The sequence below is a fragment of the Hypomesus transpacificus genome, unplaced genomic scaffold, assembly GCF_021917145.1.
Source record: "Hypomesus transpacificus isolate Combined female unplaced genomic scaffold, fHypTra1 scaffold_27, whole genome shotgun sequence".
NCBI lineage: Eukaryota > Metazoa > Chordata > Actinopteri > Osmeriformes > Osmeridae > Hypomesus > Hypomesus transpacificus.
In genome coordinates this window covers 147,802-159,916 of record NW_025813796.1, presented here as the reverse complement: position 1 = coordinate 159,916, position 12,115 = coordinate 147,802, and the positions used below count along the sequence as shown (strand labels likewise).

The 12,115-nt window shown below is 41.6% G+C and overlaps 4 protein-coding genes across 4 annotated transcripts; 2 read left to right on the top strand and 2 right to left on the bottom strand.

Annotated features, from left to right (window-relative positions):
* Nucleotides 1-16: 16 nt before the first annotated feature.
* Nucleotides 17-2,344, bottom strand: LOC124463187 (protein FAM216A). Its single transcript, XM_047014964.1, has 7 exons — nt 2,156-2,344; nt 1,854-1,882; nt 1,404-1,519; nt 1,186-1,312; nt 863-1,031; nt 278-369; nt 17-171 (listed from the first exon to the last, which is right to left on the bottom strand). Exons 1-7 carry the CDS (start codon nt 2,236-2,238, stop codon nt 26-28), a joined length of 762 nt encoding a protein of 253 aa, XP_046870920.1. The 5' UTR covers nt 2,239-2,344; the 3' UTR covers nt 17-25.
* Nucleotides 2,345-2,395: 51 nt separating this feature from the next.
* Nucleotides 2,396-7,019, top strand: gpn3 (GPN-loop GTPase 3). The gene is made up of 10 exons (XM_047014961.1): nt 2,396-2,627; nt 2,954-3,062; nt 3,139-3,306; nt 3,621-3,745; nt 3,911-4,026; nt 4,144-4,240; nt 4,565-4,693; nt 4,833-5,586; nt 6,119-6,604; nt 6,964-7,019. The coding sequence occupies exons 1-8, from the start codon at nt 2,580-2,582 to the stop codon at nt 4,896-4,898; spliced, it is 858 nt and encodes a 285-aa protein (XP_046870917.1). The 5' UTR covers nt 2,396-2,579; the 3' UTR covers nt 4,899-5,586; nt 6,119-6,604; nt 6,964-7,019.
* arpc3 (actin related protein 2/3 complex, subunit 3) lies at nt 5,499-8,012 on the top strand. The gene is made up of 7 exons (XM_047014962.1): nt 5,499-5,586; nt 6,119-6,218; nt 6,528-6,604; nt 6,964-7,032; nt 7,150-7,276; nt 7,529-7,623; nt 7,806-8,012. The coding sequence occupies exons 1-7, from the start codon at nt 5,581-5,583 to the stop codon at nt 7,866-7,868; spliced, it is 537 nt and encodes a 178-aa protein (XP_046870918.1). The 5' UTR covers nt 5,499-5,580; the 3' UTR covers nt 7,869-8,012.
* Nucleotides 8,013-9,019: 1,007 nt separating this feature from the next.
* Nucleotides 9,020-11,948, bottom strand: ube2g1b (ubiquitin-conjugating enzyme E2G 1b (UBC7 homolog, yeast)). The gene is made up of 6 exons (XM_047014963.1): nt 11,700-11,948; nt 11,192-11,294; nt 10,990-11,087; nt 10,702-10,880; nt 10,348-10,451; nt 9,020-10,234 (listed from the first exon to the last, which is right to left on the bottom strand). Exons 1-5 carry the CDS (start codon nt 11,740-11,742, stop codon nt 10,365-10,367), a joined length of 510 nt encoding a protein of 169 aa, XP_046870919.1. The 5' UTR covers nt 11,743-11,948; the 3' UTR covers nt 9,020-10,234; nt 10,348-10,364.
* Between the last annotated feature and the right edge of the window lie 167 nt (nt 11,949-12,115).

The window sequence follows — 12,115 nt, the reverse complement described above, 5'->3', positions numbered from 1 at the left end:
TTAAATCAGGCCCAGCAGTGTGTTCTCATAAATCAGGTAAATTGACAGGGGATGCTGTCAATCCCATGTGATCATACTCTTCCTCCCTCATAGACAGTGAGCTCAGGCATTCACTCAGCGAGTCATCTGCTTCCAGGTCAAAGGGCAGGTCATCCTTCCACAGCTCGAACCCTGGAGCAAAGACACGTCGTCAGATAATCATGACTCACTAATAATGATTGTAATTACTGAATCGCTGTCAGGTGTCAGTAAGCCACACCGACTGTCCCACACTTACGTCTAGGCTTGGGTTTTTTCATCGTGGCGACTCTGTTAGCAGTGTGCTTCTTGGCCTTCCTCTGTTTTGACGGCGAGTTGTCAGAGAATGTCCTGTGGTGTTGGACAAAATTGCATGTAGTGACATCGTGTCATCGTGTTGTGACGCCACGAGAGGCTACATAGCCCTCAGCGGGACAGCTCAAAATAGTGTGAGGACACCGAGGTCGAACAAAAACAAGGGGTTTATTACAGATCCTCAGAATTAACCAAAAACCTCCAAATCTTACATAGGATTTCAAAACCCGTATACGGCGCCTCTTCTAGGCATAGGAATCCTTCTCTTCACCAAACCCCACTCTCAACAACTAACTGTGGATCCCTCTTTAACCAAACCCTTTAGGTCATCAGGGTCTGATCAGACCCAGGTGTGGGGGAATGCCCCGCTTTGAGGGAGGGATGGAGCTCCCAACTCCCCCAGCAGAGGGAGCCACAGCTGCTCAGGGCTGCAGCCACCTCCGGGAATGTAGCATTCTGGTAGCACCCCTCCAGGACCCAGCCTTTCATGACGTCAAAGTGTCAGCTTATTTGCTTGTCTGGGACCTACCTCAAATGTCGATTGGGGATTTTCGGGAGAGTGGTTTTCCCAGAAAGCACGGAACCTTTCCGTTCACGGTTCTTTGGACCAGAGTGTTTCTGAATCTCACTCTCATGTTCATAGGGCAATGACTCAACCTCCAGGTTCTCCATTATGTCATCCTTCACCAGATGTTGGCCTTCAGACAGAAGTAACACAAAAGTCACAATGCCACAATCATTAATACCAACAACAGCCTTTTATGTCTAGACTTCTCTAAAGTCAGTCTGGGCTGTTCCCGCACCGCTTCATTACGTGTCTGTGTTAGTCTTTTTTAGGCTTGGCTGTCTCACCTGCTTGAATACACCTGTGCAACACGTTCATATAGTGCTGCTGAATGAGCTTGTGCACATGCTCCATGCTGCAGGTGTCTGCAATGGTATGCAGGTACCGCCTCTGACCAGGTGTCAGATAAGAGTTCTGGGAATGACACACAGAGATTGAGAATGCCTCACTTCCAATGCATTTACCTTCAAATATTGTTTAATATTGAATATACATCTGGCTGCACCGCTAGATAGGGAGCCTTTGCCATAGTCTTGGGTATGTGAATGGTTTTCATATGTCGACTGGGTGCTGGCAGTCTCAATGTTCTTAAACCACTGCTGAGGTTAACACTGTCCGGTGCTGCAAAGAGAGGAATGAAAGAATATCTGACTTCACGGGATCATAATGTCTAAATCAGCCCTATACGCATCGAGTTGGTTCGATTTGTGTCAATAGGTTGATGACCTCATTAGCTTAAGGGATGAGCCAAAGGACTCTAATGGGATCACAGAGGCAGTAAATTATCCTCTTGTTACCAACACTGTCCTTGGACCAATTTTGGGTGTTGTGTTTCCTCTGGTTTCCTTAGATGGCAGCCTGCCACAGGTGTCTCCAATAGGCCAACATAGCTTTGGACAAACCACACAATGTAGCATCTTTTGTCCAAACTTGTTTTAACTGAATGTAAATGTACCTCTTTTGGAGTACTGCAATCCAGTATACCTGCAATAAAGACACAATATTCTTTGATTTTGTCCCGTACAGTTTTCCTTCACTACTGCTGTTGTTTTTATCACCACTTACATCACAGATTTGGTTTCATTCCCATTTGTTTTAGGCTATTCTGTTTTGGGCGATATAGTCGACATTGATAACGTACACAATTTACGAGATCTACATCATCGTTAAAATACTTTGATAGTGTTAAATGTTTTTAGAATCATCATGGGGAAAACAACCAACCAAAAGTCACCCAAAACTCAGTAATAGTCTCACCTAGACATAGGGCTGTCCTGTTGATGTCCATGCACGTTGTGGTGGAATTTGACTACGTTAGCAAAAGTCCCTTGCTTTTTCATATCAAGAGGCAATATTATTCATTCATAAAATAAAATGCAAGACCGAATTATGAACGCCTATAGCTTTGGCCGGACCCAACCGTCGCAGCAATCGCACAGCCCACGATTTCAATGTACGCCGCTGAGCGGAATCGCATTTTCTTTACGAGAGCTTTTTGGTGCAATACGGCAGCTATACCTACACTCATGGTTAAAAAAAATGGTTGCCTACTATAAACATGTTGTTGATAAGGGATATAAATAATATGAAGGTATAACCGCTTGTGTCGAAGCACTTAGCCATTTGAAAAAACGTGGGAGGGTTACTGTTACGATAGTTCTGTCCAGAACAGGAGTGTCAAATGCCTCGTTACGCTCAACTTGTGATGGGCCCGGCGGGAAGTGGCAAGGTACTGTATCTCCCCCAAACTAACGTACTGTAAACTTAATGTCCTGGCTGTGGTGATGCTGAAATTAGCTAGCTAGCAAGCAAATGTCATTATTATCTCTTAATATCTGATGTGACTGGTTTCAATTACATAAAATCAACTAGACAGTAAGAGTACAAAGTTTGCTCCGATAATTTCAGGTTTACAGCACTTTTGTAATTTCAGTAGGTTACTTGTCCCCTTTTGCAGCAATTGCGTTTTAAGCTTTCCAAAACGAAACCTCCTTACTTACGCCTACCTCTCTTTCTCTACCTATATCCTTATCTTACAATTTGTTCCCATTTCAGAGTACCTACTGTACTACAATGATTCAGCATGCAGAGGCCATTCACCGTTCTATACAGGTGGTCAACCTGGATCCAGCAGCTGAACATTTTAACTACCCTGTCATGGCAGGTGAGGAACCCACGCTTTACCGAATACACCTGTGTTTGTTTATGGTTCGGTTCACAAGATGTTTACATCTCCGCAGACATCCGTGAGCTGATCCAGGTTGACGATGTCATGGAGGATGACTCTTTGCGCTTTGGTCCGAATGGAGGTCTAGTCTTCTGCATGGAGTACTTTGCCAACAACTTTGATTGGCTTGAGGAGAGTCTGGGTCACGTGGAGGATGACTATATTCTGTTCGATTGTCCAGGTAAGCTGCCAGTCACAGACTATATTCATTCAAGGACAAGGACGGGTATCATATTATCACTGACGAGGTTGTAAGAACTAGTTGTCAGCCGATGGCTGAGCGGTTAGGGAGTCGGGTTATTAATCAGAAGGTTGCTGGTTCGATTCCCGGTCATGCAAAATGACATGTGCCAGGCACTTCACCCTACTTGTCTCGGGGGGGGGGGGGACTGTCCCTGTACTTACTGTAAGTCTCTCTGGATAAGAGTGTCTGCTAAATGACTAAATGTAATGTAGTTGTGTTTGTTACTTATGATAATGGTCCTTTGGGTGCAGGTCAGATAGAGCTCTACACACACCTTCCTGTCATGAGACAGCTCGTGGAACAGCTCCAGCAGTGGGAGTTCCGTGTTTGTGGGGTCTTCCTGGTCGACTCGCAGTTTATGGTGGAGACTTTCAAGGTAAAGACCCCCGTTGACGCTTTATATGACTCACAGTTACGACTTTTCAGATTGTGACTTGAAATAAACAATTATACTGAATTCAGTGAAAATCTGATGATAAACATGATGTGGAATCAGAGCTGCTCATTGAGGCTTGAACCCATTCTGGATGCTCTTTTCTAGTTCATCTCAGGTGTCATGGCTGCGTTAAGTGCCATGGTGTCCCTGGAAATCCCTCAGGTCAACATCATGACCAAGATGGACCTGCTCAGTCCCAATGCCAAGAAGGAGATTGAAAAGTAGGTACCGGTATCAGAGTGGGACAAAAATGAGTGTGTGTCTGTTGTTATACAGTATATCTGTCTAGGCTTCTTCAGTTTATGCTAGTAGTTATTGATCTACCTTCTTCCTCACAGATACATGGACCCAGACATGTATTCAATGATGCAAGACAACGCAGCCAGCATCAGAAGCAAGAGATTTAAGAAGTTGACCAAAGCTATCTGTGGTTTGGTAAGATCCCATAGATCAGTGAATACAAGTCTGGTCAGAAACGGCATTACTGACTGTCAAATTGATCCTTCTCTCCTCAGTGAAGAGTTTATTTAATTTTGTATTTAGGGAATGCTCTGGAATGATACTTAATATATATAGTACATTATTAGTTCATTTAGCAGACGCTCTTATCCAGAGCGATTTGCAGTAAGTAAAGGGTGAAGTGCCTTGCCCAAAGACACAACGTCATTTGGCATGGCCGGGAATCGAACAAACAACCTTCTGATTAAAACCCTGACTCCCTAACCGCTCAGCCATCTGACATATATATGTACTCTCTAGATTGATGACTACAGCATGGTAAGGTTCCTGCCTTTTGACCGCACAGACGAGGAAGGCATCAATATAGTGTTGCAGCACATCGACTTTTCCATTCAGTATGGAGAAGATCTGGAGGTTAAGGAGCCAAAGGTGAATAATGCATAGTTTCCTACCTTCTATATGCACGTTTTGGATAAATGAATAACATGTCATAATTTAATTGTATATTTTATTGATTTTTAAAAAATTATAGTACACTTTATTTTTTTAACGTCACGTCTATCCCTAGGAGAATGATGAGGATCCCAGCAACACAAACTATGATGAATTATTCCAGGACAAATCAGAAGGCTGACACAAGACTTGGATGAGGAAAAAATGAAAAAACACATACTCACACTTTGAAGAAGACATTTCAATGGAACTGTAGTATTTATTCCTCAGTTTATTATTTAGGTTGCGTCATTATTTGTCATTTAGATAAAAGGGTATTGCCAAACAACATCTCCATCCAATTACATTACACATGTTACCTACCTACTGTTTCTTCAAAACATTGAAGAAACTGAAAGAAAATGACAAGTTTTTGAATATATTGCTTATATTTTTTAATAAAATATTGTAAAATGATGAAACGGAATGGTGCACTTCCACAGCTACTGTATAAAGGCAGGGGGGCGTTATTGTGTAATTTCAGATTTTGTAGGTAAAATCCCAAAACACATTTTGCCCAATGCCCCAATTTAAATGTTACGGTTTTCAGTTATTTTAATTGTAATACATGAGTACTCGTTTCAGTTGTGTCCATTTGGCACTGAAAATATTCAACTGAGAGCTTTCATTTGATTTCAATGTACCCAATTTTGAATCTAAACCATAGACCTATTGCTAAACCATAATTTTGTCGCCATCTTGTGACATTTAAATGCATTACATTAAACCACTTCCTGTAAAAAATTGTTGGGTGGGACAAGCGGAAGCAGTGTCTTGCACCACTGACATTTTTCTGAGGAAGATTTACAAAATAACTGTTCAAAATGCCGGTAAGTCTAATTTAAAATCATATATTCCACGATGTAAATTATTGTTATGTTTGCGTTGAGTATAGTTTATTTGTAAAACAAGCAACTGGGATTTTATTGCTGAGCCACCGTATGCTCTTGATTTTACCAGCCACCACTGTACAATTAGCTTCCTAGCTAACCAGAAACTGCAAAACAATGCTTCATTTATAATAGCTACCAACACATAAAAATAGCTATTTAACCGATCAGAGGCATTATGATCTTGACGCGCAATCACTCACATTTGATTGCAACTGCTTGTGCTACTGTCACCGTATAGACTAGCTTGCTTACACGTAGCCTAATCTAACTACTTTACTAGATTCTTGAGTTGTCTTTCGTGTACGCCAACTGGTTATCAATCATTGCAAAAAATCTCAGGCCGCCTTAACCCATTAAAAAAGTACTCTTGCATAAACAATACTGATGTGAGTCAAGTCCTCATATGGATGATGGCGATATTTAACTACTGTCAATTGTGATTTGATTTCCATTATGATTTCCTTCACAGGCGTACCACTCCAGCCTGATGGATTCTGACACACAGTTAGTTGGAAACATGGCTATGCTACCCATTAAATCCCAGTTCAAGGGCCCTGCTTCAGACAAGAGTAAGTCTAAAACTCAAAGGTTGTTAAAATACATGGAGAGGTGGCCCTCGAAATGTTGTATATCTTTCCTAGTCAACTCAATGCAGAGGACTAGCTTAATTGTCTGTTTGGACACAACATGTTTTGATTATAGGGATCTATCCTACATCTTATAATACCTTACCAGAAGAAAGCCCTATTTTGTTTCATCACAGGCTAGGATAAAGCTGCATGTTGCTTCCTTATTTGGTATCATGAGTTGGTCTACATCCTCTTCCCTTTACTAAATAACTACTCCACTTCTGTATACTAACCATGCTTAATTAACAGCCAAAGATACAGACATCATTGAAGAGGCCATCTATTACTTCAAAGCCAACGTATTCTTCAAGAACTATGAAATCAAGGTATGGCAGACTACAGTGAAGAAGTTACTATTGCAGAGGTTACTACAATTGATGCCCATTTCCTGTAAAGTAATACATTTATATTTTCTCTTGAATACTCAGTGTTAAAGTCACTCAAATATTTGGCCAAGGTAAATTAAGCTCTGTAGTGTTCTCCCTTAGGTTGTTGCTGGTTATCCCACATGCCCCAGCCTGCCTCTATGAATGTGGCCTTTGGTGATGCAGGCCGTACATAGTAGTTTCACAGCAGTTTAACCATTTCACTTACTGCTCTAGGGCCATGACTGGCCATTGTATGGCCATTAAAGAGTATCTGTGTATCTGCTTTAACTGGAATTACTTGTGTGTTTGGTTTTCAGAACGAGGCAGACAGGACACTGATCTACGTCACCCTGTACATATCCGAATGCTTAAAGAAGCTGCAGAAGGTACCTGGATCCCACTAAAACAAAAATATATCGACTTTAAGCTAGAATCCGATGGTAGTTGATCCAAAACGTTTTTTTTTGTATGCTGAACATTCTTTGTTCTCCCTGTGTTTGTAGTGCAGCTCTAAAGGGCAGGGACAGAAGGAGATGTACACTCTGGGCATCACTAACTTCCCCATCCCAGGAGAACCTGGCTTTCCCCTCAATGCCATGTATGCCAAACCCAGCAGCAAACAGGAAGGGGGTAAGGATATCGATTGGTTGGGATCTTGTGTAGTGACTGCTTAGGGCCACTTGTTACGCAGTTGTCAATTTGTCTGAGGAAAACGGCTTACAAATCTTTTGCTGGTTCCTCCCTGTAGTTGGAAAAGAACTGGCAGGATGTGTAGTACGAATAAATCTTGATGCATCAAGTACTACAAGGCTGGATTTACATGTGGATGGATGTCACAACACAGGTTGTTAATTCATAGATGGATCTTTGTTCTATCATCAGAGACCATGAGGGCATACCTGCAGCAGATCCGGCAGGAGACCGGACTGAGGCTATGCGAACGTGTGTTTGACCCCCAGACAGACAAACCCAGCAAGGTGAGACCCTGACCTTTAACCTGTCTGTCCCAAGACAACCATTTACAGCTAACAGTCAGCTAACAATCATTTGAAAATGATGCGAACACCGAGCCAGCTGAAATGTGTCGACTCTGCTCAGCACTGTGAGCCGAGTGAAGTGATTCTGACCCTCTCTCTCTCTCTCCCTTTCTCTGTTTCAGTGGTGGGTGTGCTTTGTAAAGAAACAGTTCATGAACAAAAGCCTGTCAGCTCCTGGACAGTAGACCACCCAGGACCACCAGTGGTTATCCGGATCTTGATTTTTATACTGAATAATGCAACAATTGCAAAGACATACCATTGTGATTTCATTTATCATGTTAAGCTGGTGCTTGATTCAATAAAACTATTAAAACATTCGAGTAAAACATTCTTTTACGTAGTATGTTTTACATCACTTCCTATTTAAGTCCCGCTAGGCTCTACGACTCAGTAGACTCTTCGTTGAAGAGTTACCAGTAGTTTAGTCCAGTACTAAATTCCAAGACAGTTAATTGAAGTGTGACAGGAAAATAATGGATGGAGGAAGACATACAAAAAAAGGGTGGAGGCTGTATTTGAACCCAGGGTGTTGTGATACTGTCCCAGTTTTCAGAGCATGCACACTAACCCACTGAGCTAACAGTGGAGCCCTGCTTTCTTGTGGTTTTCTGACACCCCAACTCTGCCGGTTGTTACAACTAGATAGTTCAATGTCAAATTTAAATGTTGAGTGAAGATTGTTATGATTCCTGACAGCCCAGTGGTTAAGGATGTGGGCTTCTGTGTGGGAGGTCTTGTGTTCAAATCTATCGGAAGGATCTTCTTCCAGCCCAATTTTTGCTCTTTGACTTATAAATAAAAATGATCTTATAAATAAAACAGAAAAATTATTTTTAGACTCCTGTGGCCACATTGTACTGCCCGACTGTCCAGATACCCAACTGTCTTTCCTGGTGGGACAGTTGGGAGAGGGGATCTGGACAGTCGGGAATACGCTGCGGTTACAGGGATTCGGGCACTACGCTCTGTGCTGGACTTGAACCCATGTTATAGAGGTTTAGGCCCTCGTTCTCAACCCACTACACCACGGGGTCCCCCCTACGATTATCATTGTGTGATTTGCACTCTGAACACATACTAATCCCTTTGGTAATTTACCCCAAAACACACAGGCTAACCAGAGTGCAAATTATACAAAGATTATTTTCCAGGGCGTAAAGTAATAGTTACGATTCATGGTTTAGTATTTGCTGCATATTAAATCTCTCTTCCATATTCAATTTGCAATTTTATTTCAAAAGCTACGGCTAATTTTACAGAATAACATGAACTTGGTAGTTGTAGTAACAAGGTGTTCATTTCATCAATACTTTCCTCAAATAAATCAAATCTGGAAGTTGAGAAATGTTTATTAAATCTAAAAGCAAATCTGCATTAAATGTTCAGAAACCTGAACAGAAGACAAGTAGGGCTGCGATTAAAACCACATCAAAGGAGAAAAGGGCAACACCAGACTGGGCTTCCAACCCATTGAGCCTTAGTAGTTAAAATAAGTCAAACCTTCAGAATGGTATCTGGATCATTTTGCTTCTTCCAAAAAAGTATAAGCATTGTTTAGTCAGGTTCACGATATTAATTAGAAGGACTTGGATGCAGATCTGTTCATATTCTATGCTAAATTCCTGTACACATGCAGATATTGCTGAAAGGTTAATAGACGTACCCTCAAATATGTACTTGACTTCCAACCAGATTCAAGCTAAAATACACCTTCCCAAACAAAATGTCTGAAATATATAACTGGATTACAATTTTCTCTAATCACGTTCATGGATATGCAGTGCTAACTAAGACATGGGGGTTCTCCAAAAGGGAAATTAAACAAAAAGCACAAATCACATACCTGTGGTACAGTTCATAATATTTACATACACAAAAAATAGTACTTTAGAGCTGAGATCTTGATTACAAAAAAATATTCTCTGTCCCTCATTCTTGAGATTCATAGCTTTTTGGTTTGTCCAAAAGAATATCTTGATCCAAAAAATGAAGAGATGAGTGCTGACCCAGTCATTGACATCACTGGAGACAGTTTCCTTTGATTTAAGGGAAACAACTTAAGGCAACAGTGTGTTGACCCCATGAGAAGAGATCAAGGGGTCTTTGCAGAACACTTTGGAGAGGGTAGGTTCCAGAGTTTAAGAGTAGGGACAAGGAAAGCCATTGCCCATCTGTATCAATTCCTCCTCCTCCATGCTCCATATGACCTCAAATGCTCCAACCTCCAAAATTGCATAAGAAATAAGTATAGGATACATGGCTCAGTGGCAGGTCAAAATAAAGAACAAGCTCTTAAAACAAATGAAAAGAACGTGCATGTTGTTGGTTGGTTGGAATACTTGTCAAAATAAATAAAGAACACACAAAACTGAGAAAACTGGGCTCACTCCGAGGATAGGATGCATGTTCTGCCTACATCATTTACCTGGTGGTAATCAGATCAGACCCTATTTACAAAACAAAACCAAATGGTGGGTATATCTTCCTTCCTATGAGTAAAATACTGGTGTAAAAAGTCTGTTTGAAGAGCAACATGATTGAAACGAATCTGGGGGGAAATTCAAAAGAAAACGATTAAAATGCAAGTTTTAATTTTGGAGACGAGAAATTGCTCATTTACTTTAACGCAACTGAAACATATTGAAACGGCAAGGCACTTACTATGAGACAGAAGACCTCTAGTCAAACGCCATCTCCTGACTTCTCCTCACACAACGAGCCACCTTTCTCTTAAACTCTCCTGTCGGGTCCTCTCTCCACTCTTTCTGCAAGGCACAACAACAGTTGCTCAGAAATCACACAACATATCGTAACGCACACAATGACCATGTACCGGTAATCAGAAGGTTGCCAGTTCAATTCCTGGACTGCAAAATGATGTTGTGTCCTTGGAAAAGGCACTTCACCCTACTTGCCTCGGGGGAAATGTCCCTGTACTTACTGTGTAGTCGCTCTGGATAAGAGCGTCTGCTAAATGACTAAATGTAAATGTGTGGCATGAGCTGAACGACTTACAGCTGCGTCCACGTTGGCAGGTGAGTCTCCGTTGGGGTCAGCTAGCATGGAAATGACACTGATCATGATAGTCTCCACTGTGTGGATGGGCAACCAGCGCTCCTCTGGCTTCTCATAGCCAAACTTGTCCTCTCCGGGCTCATGCAGAATGGAGATGCACACGTCTCCATTCTTTGAAACTAACGGGGAGTGGAAAGAGGGAGGCTTGGTTAAGATTCCCCAGAAGAGGGTACAGAATGATGATATTATGAACATGTAGACAGCGGTTGTAGCAGAGACGAACATTACCGTTCGGGTGCCAGATTTCCGTGATGAATTTCATCTTGGGAGGTCTATGGGGGTAGTCATGAGGGAAAATCAAGTATGCTTTGAAGAATCCTCCTTCACTGGAATAAAAAAAAAAAGAATAGGCATCACATATCAGTCGGGTGGCAAGGTAAACAGAAGAGTGAGACTAGAACATACTGCATCAGTCATTTATCCAACTCACAACAGTGTATCTTGAGGTCCAATGACGACCACCTCCCACTGGTAGATGTCATCATCGTCTATGAGGCCAGCAGAGAAGCCTTCCACTGGGTTCTTGTTGAGCTCTAAATTTAGACACATGACAAAGACTCGGAAAGTTAAGCATGGCATATCTACTTCTAACTAAGATATAAGTTGTTGGCATGCTTGCTGAGGCCAAGCTAGCTAGACAGCTATGTGAAATATATGATTGAATGTACAGTAGAAAGCTAGGATACCTGACATTAACCCAACAACTGACAGCTATGCCATGTGCTTAGCTAGGAAGTTTAGCTAAACAAACACAGATAGCTAGCTAGCAGCAGCTATATAGCTTACTAGCTTGATTGGACATAAATGTGGATATCTAGCTGAATTACAATGTTGTATGTTTAGCAATGACAACTGCAGTATCTAGGTACCATTCCACCAGGCTGTGTAGCTATCTAGGGTGGTGCGTGGCTAGCTAGCAAATAACACCGCCTATTTACCTGCCAGTTGTTTTCGAAGCAGCAGTGATGATTGTTCGGTCATTTTATGTGGGCTAAAGACAATACCAGTAATGTCACCAATATTAAATCTAATACAATGAATACAAAGTAATTAGACAATATATGCCGACGTTTTAACGAGGCCTTATTGACTGATGAGTGAACAACTCAAGTTACAAAGCAGGCTAGCTAGCAGCTAGCTAAATACTCCAACAAGTTCGCATGCGCATTGCCGCAATGGTTTTCAACCCGGAGTTCTGTCAGCCTATCCCTGCTGTAGCAATCTTGTATATCTGATAGAAGAATAGTGGGATGGAATTAAGCAAAATAGCATGATTTAACCATTGTTGGCTACACATTCATTTTTATTGAATTAACTTTTAAGAGCAGATTGCGTGTATGAATTCAATCGTTAT